This window comes from Cloeon dipterum, chromosome 4, assembly GCF_949628265.1.
Source record: "Cloeon dipterum chromosome 4, ieCloDipt1.1, whole genome shotgun sequence".
NCBI lineage: Eukaryota > Metazoa > Arthropoda > Insecta > Ephemeroptera > Baetidae > Cloeon > Cloeon dipterum.
This window is the reverse complement of record NC_088789.1, coordinates 11,667,007-11,689,221: the sequence shown is the minus strand read 5'-3', so window position 1 is coordinate 11,689,221 and position 22,215 is coordinate 11,667,007. Positions and strand designations below refer to the sequence as shown.

General features: G+C 36.9%; 6 protein-coding genes across 9 annotated transcripts; 3 read left to right on the top strand and 3 right to left on the bottom strand.

Annotated features, from left to right (window-relative positions):
• The first annotated feature begins 1,148 nt into the window (after positions 1 to 1,148).
• On the top strand, positions 1,149 to 2,804 carry RpS19a (Ribosomal protein S19a). Of its 3 annotated transcripts, none has more exons than XM_065488634.1 (4): positions 1,149 to 1,211; positions 1,485 to 1,555; positions 1,695 to 1,864; positions 2,581 to 2,804. In XM_065488634.1, the coding sequence occupies exons 2-4, from the start codon at positions 1,485 to 1,487 to the stop codon at positions 2,766 to 2,768; spliced, it is 429 nt and encodes a 142-aa protein (XP_065344706.1). In that variant the 5' UTR covers positions 1,149 to 1,211; the 3' UTR covers positions 2,769 to 2,804. The 3 variants fall into 3 exon arrangements, with proteins under 3 accessions (XP_065344706.1, XP_065344705.1, XP_065344707.1); XM_065488633.1 differs by having other exon boundaries at positions 1,192 to 1,275; XM_065488635.1 differs by lacking the exon at positions 1,149 to 1,211 and adding an exon at positions 1,248 to 1,266.
• Positions 2,805 to 3,284: 480 nt separating this feature from the next.
• LOC135943140 (E3 ubiquitin-protein ligase siah-1-like) lies at positions 3,285 to 7,935 on the top strand. Of its 2 annotated transcripts, none has more exons than XM_065489560.1 (5): positions 3,285 to 3,593; positions 4,219 to 4,719; positions 5,722 to 6,218; positions 6,905 to 7,225; positions 7,429 to 7,935. In XM_065489560.1, exons 2-5 carry the CDS (start codon positions 4,221 to 4,223, stop codon positions 7,702 to 7,704), a joined length of 1,593 nt encoding a protein of 530 aa, XP_065345632.1. In that variant the 5' UTR covers positions 3,285 to 3,593; positions 4,219 to 4,220; the 3' UTR covers positions 7,705 to 7,935. The 2 variants fall into 2 exon arrangements, with proteins under 2 accessions (XP_065345632.1, XP_065345631.1); XM_065489559.1 differs by having other exon boundaries at positions 3,286 to 3,597.
• Positions 7,936 to 8,167: 232 nt separating this feature from the next.
• On the bottom strand, positions 8,168 to 11,140 carry LOC135942718 (WD repeat-containing protein 91). The gene is made up of 13 exons (XM_065488994.1): positions 10,865 to 11,140; positions 10,671 to 10,794; positions 10,475 to 10,615; positions 10,294 to 10,409; positions 10,046 to 10,236; positions 9,866 to 9,987; positions 9,587 to 9,807; positions 9,406 to 9,527; positions 9,176 to 9,352; positions 8,997 to 9,123; positions 8,714 to 8,944; positions 8,506 to 8,661; positions 8,168 to 8,454 (listed from the first exon to the last, which is right to left on the bottom strand). Exons 1-13 carry the CDS (start codon positions 10,982 to 10,984, stop codon positions 8,284 to 8,286), a joined length of 2,019 nt encoding a protein of 672 aa, XP_065345066.1. The 5' UTR covers positions 10,985 to 11,140; the 3' UTR covers positions 8,168 to 8,283.
• Positions 11,141 to 11,406: 266 nt separating this feature from the next.
• On the bottom strand, positions 11,407 to 13,871 carry lwr (lesswright). The gene is made up of 4 exons (XM_065488995.1): positions 13,803 to 13,871; positions 13,186 to 13,456; positions 12,981 to 13,125; positions 11,407 to 11,787 (listed from the first exon to the last, which is right to left on the bottom strand). The coding sequence occupies exons 2-4, from the start codon at positions 13,451 to 13,453 to the stop codon at positions 11,721 to 11,723; spliced, it is 480 nt and encodes a 159-aa protein (XP_065345067.1). The 5' UTR covers positions 13,454 to 13,456; positions 13,803 to 13,871; the 3' UTR covers positions 11,407 to 11,720.
• A 1,854-nt stretch (positions 13,872 to 15,725) lies between these two features.
• Positions 15,726 to 19,728, top strand: LOC135943943 (uncharacterized). Its single transcript, XM_065490611.1, has 3 exons — positions 15,726 to 16,198; positions 16,333 to 16,426; positions 18,693 to 19,728. The coding sequence occupies exons 1-3, from the start codon at positions 15,983 to 15,985 to the stop codon at positions 18,989 to 18,991; spliced, it is 609 nt and encodes a 202-aa protein (XP_065346683.1). The 5' UTR covers positions 15,726 to 15,982; the 3' UTR covers positions 18,992 to 19,728.
• A 426-nt stretch (positions 19,729 to 20,154) lies between these two features.
• Positions 20,155 to 22,001, bottom strand: AIMP2 (aaRS-interacting multifunctional protein 2). Its single transcript, XM_065489334.1, has 5 exons — positions 21,924 to 22,001; positions 21,154 to 21,323; positions 20,901 to 21,089; positions 20,602 to 20,827; positions 20,155 to 20,548 (listed from the first exon to the last, which is right to left on the bottom strand). The coding sequence occupies exons 2-5, from the start codon at positions 21,298 to 21,300 to the stop codon at positions 20,193 to 20,195; spliced, it is 918 nt and encodes a 305-aa protein (XP_065345406.1). The 5' UTR covers positions 21,301 to 21,323; positions 21,924 to 22,001; the 3' UTR covers positions 20,155 to 20,192.
• Positions 22,002 to 22,215: the final 214 nt, after the last annotated feature.

The window sequence follows — 22,215 nt, the reverse complement described above, 5'->3', positions numbered from 1 at the left end:
TGCTCACTGATTATTTTCTATTTAAAATAATTCTTTAATTAACATACTAATCAGCTTCATTTTAAAATTTGCACCAATTGCGTTCCAAGGAATTTCTCAAATTATGGAAAATAATAGGATTGCTGTTCTGTGAAAATAAGACAGTTCATCCTTTTTTAGTTGTATAATTTCCTTTAAATACGCAGAGATAAATTGGTAAAATTTACCCTGCTGCGGTCCACAACATGATCTTCGTGTTATTATACTGTGTTTTCAAAAATTATGATGCACGAATTTTATTTGTTCTAAAAATAAAATTACACTTTAAGTTCAACGTGTTTGTTTAAACTCATTTAAGTTTTGGAGTTTGTATTGGAAATCATCAGAAAGCTTTGAGTCTACGTTGTAATTAAATTTGCAAATTTGAAAAGCAGACAAATAAATATATTACACTTGATGCACTTATATCTATTTTATCCAACCAACAATGATTTGCGAATCAAGAGCTTTTTCTGACTTCTCTTTAACAATAATTTTAAATATTCTGTGCTTGATACCCTCAACTGTTCTTTCTTATGATCATTTTTCAAACAAAGTTTTAATAATTTCACTTTCTATAACGTGTTGAAAGATAACTAACCTGTAGTTTAAGTATTCTTGTTAAAAGATCAATTATGATTAATAAGTTTTTCATATCGATAGGTTAATTAACTTTCCAATATTATGAATATCCAAAAATACAAAATAAAAAACCTTACATAATAATATTGTCCAGAAAGAAGCGGAGGCGTCGAAAGCGGAATTCGAGTGGTCCGCGTTATATTTATTGTTTGTGTGCTGTTTAGAGTAATTAAATAAATTCAATTGTCTGGTTGAGTTGCGCGGGTTTAAATTTGGATTTCCCTTCTTTGTGCATAGATGAGATTTTCAGAATATTTGCTCAAGGAATATCTGAATTTGCTGCAGCTGTCGGTCGTAGAACCCACCGCGAGAATAAAGGATTTATTTATAGGAATTGTATGCCTGAATTTAGAGAATTTTGGGCAATTTTTCGAATACTTATTTATTTCCTTCTGTCTCGCAAACAAAAGGAACTTTTCTTGCATTATCTCGTCATTCGCGGGTAAACTATAAAAATATTAAATAGGGGCCGACCCGGCTCAAGCAACTAGCGCTCCAGCGGCCGCATAAGTAAGTTTGGGTTCGGACGCCATTTCTTCTATCGGTCCAAGGTAAGCTTGTGACAACGTGTCGGGGTTTAATCGAAAATTTGCTTTAATTTTCTAAGTAAATACCGTAAGTAATCCCAAAATTTAGTTCAGTTTGTATTTCTCGTTTAATTGTCAAATAGATTCGCGTTCCAAAATAATTATTATGCGAGTAGGGGCAAAACACGTGGTGCAGTTGTGTTATCAGACAGCAATCATGCCGAAAATGCCGCCCTGCTGCATTGTGGTGAAGCAGTTTTCCGATGAGTCTGACTCCTTTCCTTTTTTTTATTTCAGATGCCGTCAGTCACAGTGAAGGACGTTGATCAACACAAATTTGTGAGAGCCTTTGCGGCTTTTCTGAAGATGTAAGTACAAAGTCATCAACAACGTCCAGCAATGCTTCATTATGTGGACGCATGCTTACGCGGCTTACGCTTACATAGCGCTCAAATTAACATTTTTCAGAAATGCTTGACTCATTTTTTTTTGTTTTCTTTAATTCAGGTCCGGCAAAATGAAGGTCCCCGACTGGGTTGACCTTGTGAAGACAGCTAAGTTTAAGGAGCTTGCGCCCTATGATGAGGACTGGTATTTCACCAGGTGCTCTGCCATTGCCAGGCACATGTACATTAGGGCTCCAATCGGCGTTGGGTCCACGACAAAAATTTTCGGAGGTAAATTTATGTTCTGGATAATGCTTTTAATCTTATAATAAAGGAACCGCTCATGTGTAGGGCTGCCACTCTCCGGGTTTTGACCGGAGATCTCCGGGTTTGGGACTGAAAACTTTAACACGGGAGCATAGGGATCTCTGGGTTTGGAACTGAAAATTTAACACGGGGAGTATAGGGATCTCCGGGTTTTCGAGTCCAAAATCTCCGGGTTTTAGCTTTAGAAGTCTGGCACTCCTTCCCATGTGGTGAATTAAAAAACAGTTTACAGTGGTTACATAAGAAAGGATGGAATTTTGGCTTATGTAGTTGAATTTTTGCTTGAGGAAAATTAACCATCGTAGGAGTTGAGTTGCGTGGTTGTCAATTTTTTTGATTGGTTTTCTTTTTAAGTGCAGGCTTGCGTTTTTGCATCTGTAAAACACAAACTCCAGCTAAAATCTTGATGTGTTTTATGTTCAATTTATTTAGCAACTTGTAATGTTGTAAAGGGATTAGCGTTCCTCAGAAGCATACTCAGATAGTAACATTTTTTTGTCTAATTATTCACTTATTAAGTGGGATTATAATTTTAATCGATGCAATATCCAGCGTTTGAAACAGTAACAATATTTGCCATGATTTCTTGATGGAAAGAAATATTTGCAACTCTTTCAGATTTTAAAAGTCAAGGGTTGATTGATGATAAATGTGACAATATTATTTTTGGATTTTTCCAGGACGCAAGCGCAACGGAGTAAGCCCATCTCACTTCTGCCGAAGCTCAGGATCAGTAGCCAGAAAGGCTCTCCAATCCCTGGAGCAGCTTAAGCTGGTCGAGAAGACTCCCGACGGTGGTCGCCGTCTCACCTCCCAAGGGAGGAGGGATCTTGATCGTATTGCGGCCCAAGTTAAGGCAAAGAAGTGATTATATCCATATAATAAAATTTCATAAACTCGACAATTAAGTTTGTGTTCTTCAACCATTGACTTTATACTTGATTATATTAAGTTCGGAGTGATAATTCATTAATAAAACAAATTGCTTAGTGGAAGAACATGGTGCACATCATGAAGGAGGAAATTGCAATTTAATTTTTCATGAACCAACTTGAATATTTATGGACAATCGAGAACCTCTCTTTATTATAATTAAATTGTTCTTCAAACCAGAAGCTATAATTATGTATTTAAAAAAAACACGCTTATTCAGATGCCTCATCATTCATCATTCAATTGTTGCTTTCTGTGATTAAGCGCTAAAATTATTGGTCTACTACACTTGAAGTGCTTCTATCAGTATCAAGAGTTCAAAAGGTGGTCTTGGCTGTACTTATAGCGTGGCTCACCAGATGGCGGAAAGAGGAAGAAGTATGTAGTGTGTTTTGTCACTGTTGGGGTCGGCAGCAGGGGAGGGGAAAAGTTATACTTTTCTCCGGCTGATGCTGCAGTGATATAGTGATTGCATAGACAGAATTGCCCTCCTCAACTTCCTATTTCATACTGTCTTGGGCTCGGAACCTACACCACTTTGCAACATATTGTTTACATGCGGTGAACAACGGGATGTATATCTAATTTTCCTACATAATTTGAAGTTCGGATGCTGGATGGTCGTTTGAAGCTACAATCATACCAACTAATTATATCCTGAGGTTTTCGTCCAATCGATGTCCAATGGTAACGCCTTAAGAAGCGACACATCACTCACCACATCGCAGTGAAAGACGATCATTTAAAGCTGAGAAAGCTCGTAGGTACAAAACAAAGGAACAGAATAATATGCATATGCCAACAAAATACCGTAACTTCCCTGTATAATCCGTGCATGCAATCATTAATGCGTGAGCATGTAAACAAATTGTGTTTATGTACATTCATGATGTATTGGCTGGTATTGGCTGAACGAACTGCCATGGTTGAACGTGTGTATCGTCCCCATGGTATCAAACCAACCGAATCTTGAGAGCTTCAGTCAGAAGGTTTCTACGTTTTTACGTATGTAGTATGTAGACGTAAAAAACATACACAGTCACACTGATTCATGATTTATGAACTGTCTAGAAATGAAACCGCGTTTACACAATTTCTATGATTTTAAATGGTTTGGGTTTTTTATTCAAGAGCGATTAGGTTCTCGCACTCATTAACGCATAAAATGTATGGAAATAGGAATTCCTTTCTGCCATCAATTCACACAAAAATGTGCGCGAGAAAGAACCTCGACGTATTGTCTCGTCACCTATTACATTACGTATTCATATTCATAATTTATAGATTGATTTGTTTTCATGAATAATAGCTCTGATCGCCTGTTGGTTCAGATACATACATAAATTCACACAATACAACAACTACATACCTCCAAATTTTTCCAGTGATGGATAGCAGTCGCAAAGGAGGCGCAGGACCAAGTGGAATCTACCGTCGCATTATACCACCTCTTAATGACACAGACTCTGACTCGTCTCTCGAGTACTGGGAGGAAAGAGGCGACAACTTTTCTTCAAGATTAAAAATGGTGAATGTGAAGAGAGAGCCCATCGACCCTGACGAGCGGGAGGAGGAAGCGACGCCATGCTTGCAACGTATTGTTTACAAGATAAAGAACAACACAGAACCTGAGCGACCCCCTCGTAGTTCTGCTGGATCCAGTGCAAGCCAGGTTGCTGCTGCAGTTCCAACAGCTGGCAGTCAGATCTCTGCTTCATCTAGCAGCTCTTCAGCAAGCACTGCAAATAACCAACAAGCAGAAGATGTGGTGCCTCGCAGAAATGAATTTTGGAACTTGCAGAAACTCAGCCTTACGCCCCAAGATTGTCATCGCAGAGATATGCTGCGGATGTCTGCCCACAGTGCAAAACGGTCATCTGATTTGGGTATGCAAAAGACAAACTCATGAAGTGAAAATAGCTTGCTACTCTCCAAACTCACCTGATTTAATATTATATCTTAAGATATCTATACGTTTCTTTGCGAGGGGTAAAATAAGAGTCCACCTTTGCTCACAAGTGAAAATTTATGGTTCCAAACATCCCTGAGCTCATCAAAACCACATCTTTTTTTAAGACAACTCGATTTCAGTCTTTCGCGCATTTTCAAATTTTTATTTTGTGAAAGCCTAATTTCTGTGCAGACTAAGGAATAAATATTTAAAAAGAGGTAAATATCAAATTGTCGATGCAGTTTGTTTTTAATTTTTTTTTAGATCAGACCAAGACAGCCTTGTCGGTTTCTATGTTACCCTGTTTGACAGCATTTCCTTTAAAAATGAATATAGTTTTAATTTTTTAGTATATCTTTAAACAAAATATACAAGAGTAAAATTTCATATTTTTATCTCATTCAAAAGTTAATTTGTTGTCATTCCAAGTCGTCAAAAATATAATCGCTTTCAAGAATCAGGCTTGGAAAGATGTCTTAAATCAACTAGTTTTTTCTTTTGAATAAATGACTCTTTTATGATCATGATTTTACCCAAAATTGGAGAGTTGGAACAGGTTAAAATGGAGCGTTTGAGATCTGTTCATATCATGAAATTCCTTGAAACGAGAAAATTTCCTCTATCTGCATTTTGGACATTCCATTAATGGGTGAAATCTCTGTCGCTTTTAGTAGCAGTCAAGTAGTGTACATCAAATCAACCTTCCTAACATGAATTAATTGCTGCGGCAGCGACCAATGCCAGTACCTTTTCTCTTCGGATTGTAGCAAAATTTGCGTGTTGCAAAAATCGTTGAACAATTCATGCAGATATAAAAAAATCAACTCTATTCAATGTAGACCGGAAAGGTTCTCAATTTTGAATTAACCGAATCATAACGTTTTATTTTCTAATTATCAAACTTTGCACAGCTCTTCTAATCTGATCATTTCATTAGGTGAACACAGGGTGCCATTATCGGAGGAGGACGTTGCCGTTCAGAAATCGGTGAAACCCGTTTTTTCATGTGCACACAAAAGCTCCGTGAACAGCCAGTGTGCGACTCCGCCAAATAGTCGCAGTGGAAATGAAAGTCCAATTAACTCAACTGAATTGGCTCCTCTCTCCTCCCCTTCAAGCAAGACTCAAGTGATGGATACGACTGCATCGCCACCTCCCTCGAAGCGGCCAAAGATAACTGACGAATCAGCTGGACTGAACAGCAACATTCTTTCCATGATAGAATGTCCAGTATGCTTGGAATACATGGGCCCACCAATCAATCAGTGTCGTCGAGGCCACCTTGTGTGTAGCAGTTGTCGAGCTCAGCTGGGAAACTGCCCTACGTGTAGGTCCAGATTCACCGACCTAAGGAACCTTGTGCTTGAGCGGATTGTAGAGATGATCAAATACCCATGCAAGCATGACAACTGTGATGAAATGCTTCTGTTGAAGGTTGGTTTGATGAACTGAGACAATAGAAATAGATTTTGTTTTAAATATGAAATTTTAGGAAATTTTGTGAGGGATGGTTAAATCGCTGGGAGGGCTAGTGGAAAAGTTGACATGTTTCAAGTACATATCTTTGTGCTCATCAATGAGTGCAGTCAGGCATTTTCAACAACTGCTGAATCCAGGGTTCGCAAGTGTTGTTTACCACTTTACCAGCATGGTATTCAACGGTAAAAACCAACAAGGTTTTGCCAGGTATTTCTGTATTTACCAGGAAAGTTAAATTTAAGTATTAGTTGAAAGTGTGCCCCGCAGCCAAAAACAGTTATAACTGGTAAATACCGGTAATTACCGCTGGCTAATTACCGCTGGCTAATTACCGCTGGTAATTACCACCTGGTATGGTTAAAATATTCAATTATGGTAACTTTGGAACCCTGGCTGAACTTTAATTCTTTTGTGATACGAAGTTTTTTCAAGTGAGCTGTAAAATACAGTAATTTTTTTTAGTTTTTCTTCTCTTATTTCTCTATTAGCCGCCCATCCTTAGTCAGTTCAGTGTAGCAGATAAGAACCCTTTGGTATGTTATTAGATTCAACCTAACACCCAACACATTTTGCCCATCGTAAAAATGAGTAACCGGAAGTTTTAAATTTCTAATCACTGTCCAACCATAATTTTGTTTCAGAACAAGTGTGTACATGAGCTGAATTGCCTGCACCGCCGCTATACATGCATGGCTCAAGGGTGTGACTGGAGAGGCATCCACTCTGAGCTAGTGCCACACGTGCGTAGTGTACACAGTGGATTGATTCACGATGGAAACAAGATATGCATATCATTCCCTCTGCAAATGTTGACCAACTCGAGCAGGAATTATGTTCTACACGCTTACAATGAGATGTTCCGGGTCAACTTCCAAAGAGGTCCTGCAAATTCAATAGTCCACGGTGCTGTGATTTATCTTGGCCCAATTGACAATGCGAAAAATTTCACCTTTGAGTTTGCTGTAAGTATTTATCTTCGGATTTGCCCTAAAAAATTTTTTGATGTGAATTAAATGTTATTATTTTTTCTTCTTCAAACAATTTAGCGTAAATTAGAAGTTCTTCAATGAGTATATTGAGATTGTGCTAATTTTGATAGAATTTCAAAATTCAAGTATCTTACATGTAAAATATCTTTCTGCAATATTTTTGTTTAATTTTATAGATGCACAAAGAGAAGGACCGCACCGAAAGGGCACTTACTTTCAAGCGAACTGTTCTCTCTGACGACCAAAAACCATCTAGTTACTACAGTAAGAGTGAAGCCTTCTGCGTGACAACAGATGTGTTGCGTCTTCTTTCCACCAGCAAGGGAAAGGTTCACGTGGATATACACATTGAAAGGAAGATACACAAGAAAGATCCTGTTCCTAGTTTGCCAGTAGCTGGTTCTGAATGCAATGATGATCAAGAAGATAATGGGGATAAGATAGCGGAGTAATTTTAATTTTGTCTTAATATGAAACACAACATGTGAAATCTTTGATGAAATGGAGTCCAAAAATATTGTTTACCATTCCCATCTTTCAACACCACTTTGATTGGTCCGCTCATTAAATGATGTGATTTGGTTCATGTATATTCATTATCATTCAAACGCTGACTGAGTTAAGCTTTGCGTCCATTGTAACTGCTATTCCAACCACTTTGAATACATCATCAATTAGCCCTATTTTGAGTTTTATTTCCCATGGTACCTAAACTATATTTCACAATTTTTACGTCTTCTTAACATTTAATGCGACAAAGTATGACTTGATGCTATTAACTATATTTTAAAATTGCATCCCGAACATAGAAAACATACTGCTGAAACCCAATTAACTAAAAATTCGCACCAAAATGTATGTTTCTTGTGCAAGAATAAACATAAATAATTGAAGAAAAACTAGTGATAGCTCCAATATTGGTGCATTATTTTTTATTTTGTCAATTTCAATCACAAAATCTTACTCCGCTTCTAAGTGAGGAGAGGCAGACCTTAAATCTGATAGTTCATGAGTTATAGGCGTAATAATTATTACTGCTGGAGAAGAGTGGATATTTTAATTTTTCCATCAGACATGCCAACCAAGCAAGTGCTGCAATCATTTGCACTGCACCAGTCAACAGCTGTTGAGAAAGCACCCTGGCCTCCTCCACCTTTGTTCATTCCTAAGGATAGAACTGGTGACAAGCCCTGGGGGTTGACCTGAAAGAAATGTTTTTATGATAAAAAAAAACACTGAATTTTTTAAATTACTTGATTAATGCTATCCTCTGTTCGTCCACAAATTAAGACGAAGTGGCCAGTCTGGTCAAATGTAAAGAGCTGACCATGGATTCCTGATGCAAGCGGCTCTGGAAGAGTGGTTTCCCACACTCTATGGCCCGACTGGTTTAAATTCCGTTGGCAGAACTACACAAGCAATCAATGAATTAAAACTTATTAAATTGTAAGATTACTCTACCTTTCCATCTTGTCCAAGAGTGAAACATGAAGTAAAATCAGCAGAGAGCTGCAAAGACAAAACGCTGCCTTCATGTGCCAACCACGAATCAAAACATTCCCCCTTGCGTATGTCAAAGATTCGAACAACTCCGTCAGTGGCACCAGCAACCAGAAGCTGTCCATTGTGATTGTATGTGCAGCAGCCAACCAGCACGGAATGAGACGAATCCCCAATTAAGGACAGCGACCGCTGAAATTCCAAATTACATATTTCTAACCTACGAAATTATCTTGAATTTTACCTCTAGTTTTCTTGTCTTGACATCAAGCAGAAACAATTTGCCTTGCGGGTCGCCACCATTGGGGACAGGGAATGCTACAGAGCAGACAATCTGTGGCTCACTTGGGCTACAGCAGACATACAGAACTCTGCAAAAATCAATTTTATAACACAAGAAAAACTCCGTGCTGGCAGCAATACCTCGAGTCTTTCAGTGGAGATCCTGATTGGTTACCCAGCTCCCACACTACCTTCTTTTCAGCCGAGTCACACAAGTACACTGATCCTGCCTTGGTTCCAAGAATAAAGAACCGCTCGTGTTTCCCTAGCCAGTCAATAGCAACGACGTTTGACTTGCATTGGAACGTTGCTAGCACCCTATTTGAGTTTTATAAGAGCCTTATTTCAACCAAAGTTAAGCAAATCATTACTTGGGCGCTGGAGAGGTTGACCACACTTTCACCACACCATCCACGTCTCCACTGGCCACAAGAGATCCTGAGTTGTTGAACTTGCACTGAGTTATGGCGCTGTTATGAATCTCTTGTACTTCCTAATGTTTAACGTAACTATATTAATTAATAATAATCTTTATACACTTTTTAATCCAACCTGACTCAAAAGTAAATAAGGACCATCAGTTTCAGGAATTTTAGTGTCTCCGACATCGGTAGGTTGCTCCGAGTCTTTGAATTTCGGACTGGCCTTGTTTTCTAATTTCTGGATTGGAGACGTGTCTGCTCCTATGCTTCTTTGTGATGAAACTCTGGTTTTGCTGCTTGATCTCTTTTCATCAACACTTGAAGAGGTGACAAACCGCCTAGAACTTGAAGCTGAAAATTGAGGTGGTGGTTCATTTTTGTAAGGTAATATTTCTTATGTTAATTATACTTTGAAGTTGTTGCTTTCGACCTAGTATGGGGGAGGTGGGAATGCCACCACTTATATTTCGCATTATGTTCTTTAAGGAGAGACTTTGATTTTCAACTGATGTAGTTGCAGAGACTGTTTCCCTGTTTGAACATTCAGATTACTTGATCAACCACCACATTCAAAGGTGCCTATTTTTACCTTTTCCCAATTATATAAAAGTCGTCCATCAATTCCGTCCGAGATTGTTCAACAACATTGAATCTTCCCTCTGCGTTATCTTGGACTCCAAGAGAGGCAAGCTTTGCCTTCAGAGTCTCAACTTCTTCTATGAGTCTGCGCATTTTCACAGCCTCATCTTCAAAGCTCGCCAAAGTTGGAGGTGGAATGCTCTATAATTGGTTTAATTTTCTTGGATTATTTATTCTTAGTCTATTCTCAGGAATTACTTGGAAAGTTAAAGCAAGAAGGTTGTGAAGAGAAGCCAAAAGAGTATCTTGCCAGTGACGAGTGAAATATACTGCAAAAATATGGCTTTCTTCTGGGTTCCTGACATACGGAAGAGCTGAAGGCAAATAGAAAGCAAATTTAGTAACTCAGATGAGTTTAATTTTATCCGTAATTGCATACCAAACCATTCCTTCCATTCTGGTTGCCCTTGGAGCTCAGAAGACATTTTGCTGAAGAACTCGAGCATCTTGTCAGTTTTGTTGTTTGAGACAGTGTTAATCACATAAAATTTTAGAACAGAACTTTCCAGTTTTCGGATGGCTGTTGAAGTATACATTAAATGATCCATTCATGATTAAAATATACAGTATAATACCTGGAGAAAAATGGGCTTCCAGTTTGGAGAACATCTTCTGGTCTAAATTAGTCCAAAAATCTCTCAAAGCAATCAAATCGTAGGAATTAATGAAGATGACAATTTGATCCACAATTCTGTCCGCCTAGAATTTCCAATTTTATTCATATTAAATTAATAGAACAGCAGTTACTATTTTGTTCATATGATCTTACCCGGAATCCTTTATCTTTGTCTGCTTTCAGTTCACTGTCTAGAGCTTTCATAGTATTGCAAAAACCTCGAAACAAAAGGTACTCTTTAACCAGCTCATCCAAATACTGTATATGCGACATTTAACAGCTGTATATTATGCAAACCAGCAAGCAAATTTAACACAAGATTTCATTAGGTATGTGTAAGAAAATTAACATTAATATTGGCTCTGGATCAAATAATATGTATTCTTTGATGTTTTGACGCGACTTCACCAATGTGTGTTTACTTTCGCAGCTGTTCTCTGCCCATCAGCCAGAGCCAGAGAATAGATCCAATCAGAACTGCAAGCGTTCTTCCATTGGTAGGCCTTGACTGATTAAGCGCTTGCTATTGGTTGAGTGCAAAATGCTTATCTTAAGCCTGTTAACCCTGTAACTAAATATTTATGCTGATTGTTTCTTTCCACTAACAATTTTCATTGCTATCCTACAACCATTTAATTACCATAATATTCTTGTTTTAGCTATATGTTCAATTAAAATGACCAATGACCAAAGAGTAATTATGAACATTATAATTTATTAATTCGAAACTTACAGTGGAAACTAAAGATTGAAATAATACAACAGTGAACTGCAGATTAATTATGAAAATATTGAGTACCTAAAGCAATAAAATTATTCCCATGGTCTGAATTATTTGATCTAAACAAATCAATAGTATTGGTGATTGTGGCGAGAACACTTTTTACCACAACACAAGTCTATGAGAACATCATGAAAAACAATTGTTGCTCAACGCACTTAGTCGAAGATCAAAATTGTTCATGTTAAAGATCCACAATATGGGAAGTTCAGTGTCAAAGAAGTTTGTTTATTCAGCTACAGACATCGCTCTGGCCTGAGCGCGAACCCTCTTTTCGTATTCAAGTCGGTTTTGGCTGAAATAGAAACGCAGATTGAGTTCTCATGTTTCCATGTTTGAAAACTGAAATAAAGATTAATTGATGGCACCCAAGTCAATATTTTCAAACTTAAATAGAAAACTGAAAAGCGCCTAACCCAAGACCTCACAACCTACTTTTTATGTTGCATTAAACAAGGAATAATCAATGCAGATTATCCATATAACACAAGGTTTTGTGTCAATAATGGTATAATAACAGAAAATTGAGACAGAACATTGAATTTCAAGGGATTCTTTTCAAGGAAAATCCGGTAAATAATAGATATGTCATCATAAATGATAAAAATAGAAAATAATTTTAAAAAGAAAAAATAGCAGGCATTTAGTGTTTGTCTTTGAACTTTATTTAAAGACAAACTGATTACTGATTGTGATAGAGAGATGGAGAATTTTTCCTTAAAATTAAAAAAAGAATCCAACATTCTACATTACAAAAACTAACAGAAAAATAAATACACACAGAGTTTATTACCTAACGATTGCCTCTACTTTGAGAGGAAATCAACTCAGGATGGTCAACTGACAGTGAATATTCTGAGAGGACAATTTTAACTAACACGCTTTTGTACTGTGCAGCGACTGTTAAGCCCTGTCGGCCTCACCAGCAGTGATGAACTTAAAAAATCATAACCAAAGTAATACTTGCAGAGAGAAAATTGCAGTCTCCATCCCAACATTATATAGTTTGAATAAATGTCAAGATGATAACATTTAAATTCATATCCCTGTCAATTCTTAAAGAATAAGTTAGGAAATAACGTACGGGGGAAACCATTCTACACAACACAAACCATTTAAGGAGATTCTTTAAAAATCAGTGTTAACCAAACACTTACGAGCATGCAGGACTCTTTATTAAAATTAATGAAAATATCTTGTGATTTCACAAGCTGGTTTTTTTGTTGCTTCCCTTGTAAGTGAGAGTTGCAAAATAATAATTTTTAGGAATAAACACAATGAAAAAGCAGATTAATACAACATACTTCAATGAAAAGCAAACAAATAAAAGGAGCCCAATAAAATCGGATCATTTAGAACGGTTCATATCAATTATGAACTATTCTTGATTTAGTCTCATAATTTTGAATTATAATTGAGGCCAAGCTTTTTTCAGAAGAGAAGGGAGGAGGTTAGCAGTAAACCATATTTTGTCAAATTGGAGCATACCAGTAAATGGTGTAAGCCTCAGCCTGTGCAGGGTCCTTAATGTTGGGTTCATTCAGCAGGTCCTGGATTCCAAGCAGAATTTGTTTGATGGTTATGGCCGGACGCCAGTCCTTTTCCTCATCCAGCAATGACAAGCAAACAGTTCCTGTTGTAAATTTTAAATAATTGTAATGGCGTTCCTTAACGCAATTTCACGTTGTTGCACCTGACGGGTAGACATTTGGGTGGAAGAGAGGTGGTTCGAATTTGCATTTTGGTGGGCTGGATGGGTAGTCTTCCTTGAAAATCATTCGCAGCTTGTAAACTCCATTCTCCCAGGGAGTTCCTCTCTTGCCAGGGATTGCGCACTCCCACACCATCAGGTTCAGATTGTTGTCATTGCCTTTGGTCGGTCTGGCGACGAACCCAAATGGATGGTCCTTGCGCCATGCTTTGCGCTCTTCGGCGAGACGGGCAATTGCTATCCCAGACATGATCTGCAAGTGAATCGGTCTTTAGAAAATTGAGTTCTCTGCCTCCGTTCAGCTGAACGCATGTAGATATAATGTGTACATATTGTGCAATGTTATTATGCGTGGAGAAAGGTCTAGAACACTGGTAACATGCGTTCGATTATGTTGACCCTGTTTTTGTATTTCGTGCGCGCGAGAAATTGAAAACAAAAACGCTATCAAAATAAACAAGCATACAGCCCTAATTCAGAAAGCTAAGCCTCTCGCACAGATCAAGAATGCGTTTTAATTAATTTAGTGATAAATATTCACTTGAATCACTCAGGTTAGAGGGAAATGTGCGGCTGATTTCAATAAAATAGGAGTTTACCTCAACTTACAACGTTGACCTCGCTGGATGCTTAGTGTAAAGACTTGCGGTCTTGCGCCTGTTTTTTCGCTTCTACCGGGAGTGCTGACTGACTCCTGACTGCGCATGCGCAACTGACAGCACGTTTGAGTGATTTGAGTGAAATGCTAATTTTTAATTTAGAAAATTTTCCTGTCAACGCACTTAAGGAATTTACGCGATTTTCGGAAAATTTCAGCCGCTCTTGCCTTAACTATAGAATTAATACATAATATATTACATTATAGCGCTATTTATTTACACACCAACCGTTCATTCAGACATCATAATAGAAGTAGTTCTTAAATATATTATGAAAAATACGAAAAGGCGGAAAATAAAATTTTCAAAACTGCTTGATCGTCAGCATTAGGAAAGTATCGAGGGACTCTTTTTTTCTTTTCCTTTTCAATTTGAATGGAATTAGTAATGTTTTTTTATATTTCTACGTTTTTACCATAAATTTTAACAAAATTTAAAATGTGGACAACGTAGTGGTCTCAAATATAATATACATCCCTTGGCAGAGAACAGAATGATTATATTATGCTGGAAGAAGTGCAGGGTGTATATATTTATGCAATGTAATCCAACTTTCCAATATTAGTATGTACTTTGTTATGTTGGTATACAGGCTCTTTTCAACATCATTGATCATGACATCAGCAAGGAAGCCAAGCCATCGCCCATTAGGGATGTGCACTTTTGAAAAAAGTCAATATCGATAATTGATATTGATATGATATTTCAGATATCAAAATTTTGATATATCACCGAAAAAATATCAACTTCTGATATATCAACGTTGATATTTCCAGATGAGCAAAAAATGGCCGCCGGAGGAACCGAAACCGGTTATGGCCATTTTTAAGGCTTAAAACCCGATTATTTTAGTATTTTTGACCGATTTTTTATAAATATCGGTTTTTTGAGACAAATTTTGAAAATTTCGCGGTTTTCTGCGGTCTGGGCATGAGTTTATATATAATTTAAATTTTGCGCGCCTTTTTAATTTCGGATGATGGAAAAGGGGTGTGGCAGCTCCCGCCATATGGCGCCACAAGTTACATCTAGCTGCTTTCCCTTCCCCCTTACTCCACAGGGGTTTTTAATTAGTTTTAGTTAAATATAGTTGGTTAGTAATTAATAAAATATTATAATTTATTTGTGCCATTTAAGATGAGTTAATTAAATTTGTTAGTCTTTATAACTATAGACAATATCAGCTGCTGTGAATAGCGTCAATTTATCTTAAAATCAAAGTATTGGTGTTTCTCCGTCTCAAATGTGCCCTCTAACCTTTATCTAGTGATAAATAGTTTAGTTTAATTGATATACACGTAATTGTGAGAAATCAGAATGAAATTACACTTAACTGCAGCTGTTTGGTTTTAAGTGTTTAAATTTTTAATTTAGGTTATGCCTTTTAAAGAGCAATGTTCGCAATAATCATATATATGCAAATGCAATTTTTAATTGGTTCAGTTAAAATTAATTATCTTAATTATCACCATTTAGATCCATATATTCATTGTTTACAAACAATTTAGATTAGTTTTCAATCAAGCAATTACTGCCAGCTGATCACAGCTGACAGCAGATCCATCTGTGATCGATCTGCTCAATCATTTTTCGCGCCATTTGTGCATTGCGACAACTTCAATATTGGTAACGCCCACTTTTAGTGACGGAATGTACAGTTCGATCAAAAAAAATTTACGAAAACCGGAATGAAAAATGCCATCTGTCGGTCAAAAATTTCAACTGATATCAACCTTGATATCTGACTTTGATATCAATATCAGCCTGATATGATATATCAAATATCAGGCTTGATATTGATATGATATTTGAAATATCAAAAATTTTTGATATATCAACTTTGATATTCCCATCCCTATCGCCCATCGCATGGTCTAAGGAGAGTAGCGTGGTCCTAAAGTAAAGTGCATCTGCATCATTCATCATTCACAAGAAGACCCAGAGCACGCGTCAGCCACGTTTTCTGTTGGCTCTTTGGCTTGGATAACTCTTCCCGTATTATCCATAATCGACGATTGGCCCTCATTTTAGCGAAATTTGTTTGGATTTTTGCCTCCGTCTGATTATTGGCCTCGAAAACTTATTTTACCGTCAATATTATCGGCTTTAAAATCTGAACAATGTCGTTCCTCACGCGAGCAATGTGCGAGTCGCAAAACTTGACCTGGATAACAGGGCCAGCTAATGCGACCAACATACGCTATTGGGAGGTGAAAAATGAATACTGGCCGGTCGAAGTCACGTATCCAGACCCTGATACGGGCCTTCCAATTACTGAAACTGAATGGGAGGTTGTACCTCATTTAAAAAGATACCGAGTTTTGGAACGGGAGGAGGTAAGATACACATTTTATATCATAGAAATTATTTGCTAAAACATTGTCATATTATGTATTAATTGGTGTTTTATTTGACTAAACATTTGTAACATGAATTTAAATTTACTTTTTTCTGCCCTCCTTGTTTACAGAATTACAATTGCATCTGTAATCAGCACCCCCCAAGACCAAGGAAGGACAATAGGCGCAACAAAGAAACTGCAGCGACCAGCAGTTTACTTCCTGGTAAAAACTTTTTTTCATTTTGATAAGAGAACTAGAGTTGAAAAAATTGTTTAGTATATGTAAATAAGAAGTTTAGATTGGTTGAGATCTCAAATTGTGCCTGGACTGGATTTTTAAATGTAATTTACTTTTTCGGTCTTAATTATATATTTTCACCGATATATATCGTTGCGGTAGCGGCTAATGACTGTAACTACACTTGGTAGCGAGCGGCGAATGACTGGTAATTCAAATACCTCGGCGTTTTTTACCTTTATTTACATCGATACCGATTTTACAGGAGAGACTTAAAACGAGTTTATTAAATTTGCGTTATGAGTTGGTAGAATCGATATCGATATTTAAAATCTGCATTATCGTGAAGCTATTTTCATACCGTCACACCATAAGAAATCTTCGTCTCACTAATTTATTTTATAGCCAAAACTTGACCCTGAAGGTGGTATTAAACATTTGAGTTTGATTACCAAGTGATTATGCTGCCTTAAGACATTGATTTGTGCAAATAATTAAAGATACAGTTATGCAATTTGATATTTATTATGGTTATTATCGTAATTATGTGATAATTTGACAAATATTAGCAAAAATACATACCATACACGCATACATAAAATTTGATTTTTGCCAACATTGTCATCGCTAAATCTCGGGTTTAAAGTGTCAGAAATGCAAAAACGGCACACCGTTCGACTCGTCTAGAGCTTTAGGGATGACTATGTCGGCAAAGATCAAGTTTAACGTTATATTATGAGCGCGTGCATGCATTTTTGCTAACATTGCCACCGCCAAATCTTGGGTTCTAATTATAAAAAAATGTAAAAACTGCACACCGTTCGACTCATTTCAATTTCCTATAGATAGCCAATGCAATTTAGGGTAGTATTTTTTTAATTTAAGAGACTTGTTTTGTAGAGAAAAAGTGTCTGAAAGTGCTAAGCAACGCGATTTTTATCTTATCTGTAGTGCACAGGGTGGAAGGGGGATGAGGGTTGATCACCTTCCAAACCCTTCGGCTATCTAGGGAAGGTTTAGACGAGTTGAACGGTGTGCTGTTCTTGTAATTCTGATGTCTTAAACCCGAGATTTGGCGATGACAATGTCGGCGATTATTGAGTTTTGATTTCTGCGATTGCTGCATGTATTGTCATCGCATACACTAGATGGCATAAAAATCACGTTTCTAACCATCATAATGGTGTAAAATTTTGTCCTGGTGTAGATCATTGTAAAAAAAAACAAAAGACGCACGAAACCGTGTTTGGTAACGAAGTGCAGTTAAAGGTAAAAAACGCCGAGGTATTTGAATTACCAGTCATTCGCCGCTCGCTACCAAGTGTAGTTACAGTCATTAGCCGCTACCACAACGATATGGTGTATATAAGAAGTGCCACTAAATCCGCACCAAATTAGAAAATGACAAAGAAAATTTGCAAGGTTGAATGAAAATTGTCAACATCTACCCCCTATATTTGCACCTAATTTACAAGGGAATCGGAATACTCGCCGCCAATTTTTAGTATTTAGTGCAGTAAGAAACGAGCACCAATTAAAATTCTTCTATCGAGCATAGTTTACAAATAACAGAGCTGCAAAGATTTTCCAAGTGTCCACGTGGAAAAACCAAACTACTATCGACAGTGTCCAAAAATGGTCAAATGCACATTTTTGGATTCGGCATGAAGTGCAGATTCCAAAAATGTTTTTTTTTAATTTGAGCATTTTTAAAAAATTAACACTTTTAAAAAGATAATAATTTTTTAATTTCCTTAATGTTTCAAAGTACTAAAACTTTTCGAAAAATGCTTGGATTTAAAACAACATTTTCGGACACTTTCGATAATATTTTGGTTTTTCCACGTGGACACTTGGAAAATCTTTGCAGCTCGGTTATTCGTAGACTATGCTAGATAAAGGAATTTTAAATGGTGCTCGTTTCTTACTGCACTTAATACTAAAAATTGGCGGCGAATATTCGCGGAACATACACAGGGTTCCCTTGTTAGGCGCGAATATGCCACCATTAAATCTTAATGTGCTTTTTAAGTGTAGTTTGTATTTATCGAGTAGAGTATTCCAAGTTCCAGAAAATAATAATAAATCAATTATTTATTGAACGTAATAATAAATAATAATTTAATGTATTTTTTTGTGCTAGTGCATACTGACAGAATTGAAAAAAATCGAGCGGACTGAAACATTTTATTTATATCCAAAAATTATAATTACTCTTATTATTATATGAACCCCAAATTTTCTATTGCAGAATCGGATCCCTATGTGTTTAAAGTTCCGGCGCTACCTGTTACGAGGAGACGAAGCAATCTCAAAGCTTCGTCGGGGAAGAAACGAAAACATTCGGAAGTAGATGAGAATGAAGAGGTTGAGCCTAAATGCGCTCACCCGGAGAGAAAATCAAAGGCTGATACAAACCAAAGGCAACCCCTATCTGCAACGTCAACTGACGACGGAAATGTTAGTGAGACTTTGGTTGAAGATGATGAGTTGCTTCAACTCATAGACACTGATCTATATGATGAGCTGGATTCGATGCTTGGCCTATAATTCCCAAACTAGGGCTGATCCGCTATGGCTGCTGATGCACATTACATTGAGTCCTCCAGATGCATTTCCAATTATTGGAAAATGTCACGCATCTAAAACACTAATAATTGTAATGAAAATCAAATTTGCCATTGCTAACTGTGCAATTAGATGATCTCCTCCAGAAGTACAATGAATACCATATTAATTTTTCTTCTATTTAAACTATATATGTATTATATAATAGAATGGCTTACATTTAGCACATTTTATTATTATGTTTTGTAAACTACCAGTGTGATCAGGCCTCTGGATCATCTATCATCAGACATCTTATCTAGCCAAATGGTGAATAATGTGTCTTATAGTTGCTCTCAAAGTGACCTACTTTAACTGGTGTCTATTTTACATACATTACTCTCTCGAGACATTTTTATCCAAGTTGTACAAAAAATGTTTGTGACACGCTAAATGCTTTTTACAGTACGAGTTTGCTCAATATTGAATGTTCCTAGTTCCTATGCTCTTGTTGATCCCTGTAAGAAATGTGTATGTATAAAAAATTATCATATTTTTATAATGTTGTCTTCGTTGACCTGAACGTTTTAAATTTGTTCGTCGATCATTGTAAACTATTTAAAACAGCGCAAGCATGTCTGTATCCGGACAATAATTTACTGGAAGTTTATGTTTCACCTTTTGCCTTAGATAAGAGATATGACAAGACTGACTTAATAAAAAAAAGTATAAGTTTTTAACTGACAATTTTCTCTTCAGAATAACCAAAACAAATTTGCGTTAAAAATGTTAATTCTTTCAAAAATAAAACGCGCTTTCACGCTTTTATCATCATGCTCCAACATAATTCTAGCAACCAAGTAAAAATGTCAAAAGGTAAGGACCATTGGCGGGTTTCACAGAATTAAGCCACTCCTTTCCACTTGTTTGCAAGGAAACTTCAGTGTTGACGTCATATATTAGCGAAACCATTAAATTCGTGTGGCCTTTACTGATAAGAATCATGCACAGATTTAGCGATTTTAAGAAAATGGCTCAAAATTAATTTTAATATTAAGTTTTTGCTCCAACTTCTTGAGTTGTAGGTTAGTTGGATATGAATTAATCTATTCAACAAACCATCTCAAAATGAAGAGGTACGGGAAATAAATTTAGTGAAAATAACATTTCAGCAAAGAAGTAACTTTTAATTAAGAGTTGACAGTTATTGAGTTGTGGCAAAATGTTTCTCACAACTCTTTGACCAACCAGAGAGCGTTGAAGGGGTTCGAGCTGACTTTTTGCCCTTGAAATAAGACCAGTGGGCAACATCCACTATGCTGGGACCTCTGCTCAGCAGCCATCCACTTGGCTCCAGAGACAACTTATTTATAAACTCCGTCTGCCCGTTGATTGCCCCATGGACAGAATCTAGCATCTGATCAGCTGCAGATGCATCTTCAGGAGGCAGGGAGTCTATGTTTGTAAATGTAGGCCCAAAGCGAGACAGGAGGCGAAGAATATTGACTTCGCCATAGATTATCTGGCAGGCAGGGGAGGTGACAATCTTAGGATGCTTCACTGTAAATTTTTCAGTTAAACTTGAATTGACAATGCGTATATAGACAAATTACCATCAGCCCAGATGACACGGATGTTGAGCACAGGCAATCCCCTCTGTTCAGTGGGGAGGTTGAACAAATCATTTACTGCCTTTGGAAGGGCATACTTCAGGGTAGAGTGAGCATGAGTGGACAGGGTTATGCTCACTTCATTCGACCATAACGTGCGGAGGGCCAAGAGTCCGTAAGGAGGGTTAGATGGATTGGCTGTAACAGCCGCATCAGCCAGCTTTACTAACTGAAAAGCATAATATACATATATAACATTAATATAGACGGTCCAAAAAATCTTTTTTACAGGACTGCGTTACCTCAATAGAAGCTGGTTTTGTCGATGTCGTGTTTGGTTGATGTTTTATGGGTGCTTTCGGCTCTTTGACCAACTTCTTGATATTGTCCAGTTTGCTTATCAGGTTTGACAGTTTCTGCAATATATCCTCCTGCACCGCCTCCAGCTTAGCTATTTCTGGCGATTGTTCAACAGTCTCACCACCGTTGCACTAAGAAAGAATTTATAAATATTGATATAATCATATCAATTTGAATAGCTTTAAAAATGTGTACCTGTTGAGTTGCAGTTCTGTTTGGTGCGTTTATAACCTCAGCATCATTTGAGGAGGTGTGAAGATTTTTAAGGCGATACATGCATGTTGGTAGATCAGACAAATCATCTGGTACGAAAATTGGTTTTAGTTCGTACATGGTCGCCATCACTTCCAGTTAAATTATAGAGCCTCTGTAAATAATTTATAACTAGTCACCACTCTTTATTTTTTGAGGAGTTCAAAAGTAATGTAGAATTTAATTAATTAACTTTGAAAGAACAGAACGGCAAAATAATACTCCAGCAAATATTGTGCGTGAGATCATTCAAGCATTATGTAATTATTTTGATAAAGCAGAAGAAACTCATAATAGTCGAGAACCAAACTGGTAAAACAGATCCATTTTCTATTAATAATAATATTATGTATCTATGTATATTAATGGCAAGTTTACTGTAAGAATAATAACAAATAATATAATTATACATGAAGTGCCAATATGTTTTGTGAACGAGATGAATTCATAAGATTTTAATTATGTATGTTTTCAAAAATTTCACTATTCGCAAATTATTGTTGAAAGTAATAATAATTAATTTATTTGACTAAAAATTTTTATGACACGGTGTCTTGCACACCTGCACATCACTGTACTGAAGTTAAATATTTTTGCGAGATCAAGGTTGATATATGTAATAATAGCATGGGATAAAAAACTAATTTTTCTTGCTATAAATGTATTATAAATAATGCTGTATGAAAAATATCAAACTATATACATCCTCATACCTGATAAAGCAAATTACAGTGATCACAAGCTGAATGCCCGAGATTATCGGGATCTAAAGGAAAGAGGGAAGAGCGGTGAGCAGAGAGCAGAAGCACACTTTTCTGACTCAATGTGCCAGGTGGGTGTAACAGTTTGTTTAAAAGTCTTGCTCAGTTTTGCCAACAAACATATACTGAGCTCTGAGCTTGTGTCTAGGGCTGGTCCGGGCTGCTCTGGGGTCCTGCTTGTGGCCTTGTGTCTTAATATAATAATGTGTCGAGGAGGCAGAAATCTTCCTTTTGAACATATTGA

What these genes read in the sequence shown, in the direction of transcription:
- RpS19a (XM_065488634.1), top strand. Translation starts at nt 1,485, where the DNA reads ATGCCGTCAGTCACAGTGAAGGACGTTGATCAACACAAATTTGTGAGA. An exon ending in TTTGCGGCTTTTCTGAAGAT is followed by an intron (nt 1,556 to 1,694) that starts GTAAGTACAAAG and finishes TCTTTAATTCAG; the next exon opens with GTCCGGCAAAATGAAGGTCC. An exon ending in CACGACAAAAATTTTCGGAG is followed by an intron (nt 1,865 to 2,580) that starts GTAAATTTATGT and finishes GGATTTTTCCAG; the next exon opens with GACGCAAGCGCAACGGAGTA.
- LOC135943140 (XM_065489560.1), top strand. Translation starts at nt 4,221, where the DNA reads ATGGATAGCAGTCGCAAAGGAGGCGCAGGACCAAGTGGAATCTACCGT. An exon ending in AAAACGGTCATCTGATTTGG is followed by an intron (nt 4,720 to 5,721) that starts GTATGCAAAAGA and finishes TCATTTCATTAG; the next exon opens with GTGAACACAGGGTGCCATTA. An exon ending in ATGAAATGCTTCTGTTGAAG is followed by an intron (nt 6,219 to 6,904) that starts GTTGGTTTGATG and finishes ATTTTGTTTCAG; the next exon opens with AACAAGTGTGTACATGAGCT.
- LOC135942718 (XM_065488994.1), bottom strand. Translation starts at nt 10,984, where the DNA reads ATGTCGCATATACAGTATTTGGATGAGCTGGTTAAAGAGTACCTTTTG. An exon ending in TCGAAAGCAACAACTTCAAA is followed by an intron (nt 9,808 to 9,865) that starts GTATAATTAACA and finishes CTCAATTTTCAG; the next exon opens with CTTCAAGTTCTAGGCGGTTT. An exon ending in TCTCCACTGAAAGACTCGAG is followed by an intron (nt 9,124 to 9,175) that starts GTATTGCTGCCA and finishes TGATTTTTGCAG; the next exon opens with AGTTCTGTATGTCTGCTGTA.
- lwr (XM_065488995.1), bottom strand. Translation starts at nt 13,453, where the DNA reads ATGTCTGGGATAGCAATTGCCCGTCTCGCCGAAGAGCGCAAAGCATGG. An exon ending in CCCAAATGTCTACCCGTCAG is followed by an intron (nt 13,126 to 13,185) that starts GTGCAACAACGT and finishes AATTTACAACAG; the next exon opens with GAACTGTTTGCTTGTCATTG. An exon ending in GAGGCTTACACCATTTACTG is followed by an intron (nt 11,788 to 12,980) that starts GTATGCTCCAAT and finishes TTTCTATTTCAG; the next exon opens with CCAAAACCGACTTGAATACG.
- LOC135943943 (XM_065490611.1), top strand. Translation starts at nt 15,983, where the DNA reads ATGTCGTTCCTCACGCGAGCAATGTGCGAGTCGCAAAACTTGACCTGG. An exon ending in GAGTTTTGGAACGGGAGGAG is followed by an intron (nt 16,199 to 16,332) that starts GTAAGATACACA and finishes CCTTGTTTACAG; the next exon opens with AATTACAATTGCATCTGTAA. An exon ending in GACCAGCAGTTTACTTCCTG is followed by an intron (nt 16,427 to 18,692) that starts GTAAAAACTTTT and finishes TTTCTATTGCAG; the next exon opens with AATCGGATCCCTATGTGTTT.
- AIMP2 (XM_065489334.1), bottom strand. Translation starts at nt 21,300, where the DNA reads ATGGCGACCATGTACGAACTAAAACCAATTTTCGTACCAGATGATTTG. An exon ending in CAAAACCAGCTTCTATTGAG is followed by an intron (nt 20,828 to 20,900) that starts GTAACGCAGTCC and finishes TATGCTTTTCAG; the next exon opens with TTAGTAAAGCTGGCTGATGC. An exon ending in CCGTGTCATCTGGGCTGATG is followed by an intron (nt 20,549 to 20,601) that starts GTAATTTGTCTA and finishes AAAAATTTACAG; the next exon opens with TGAAGCATCCTAAGATTGTC.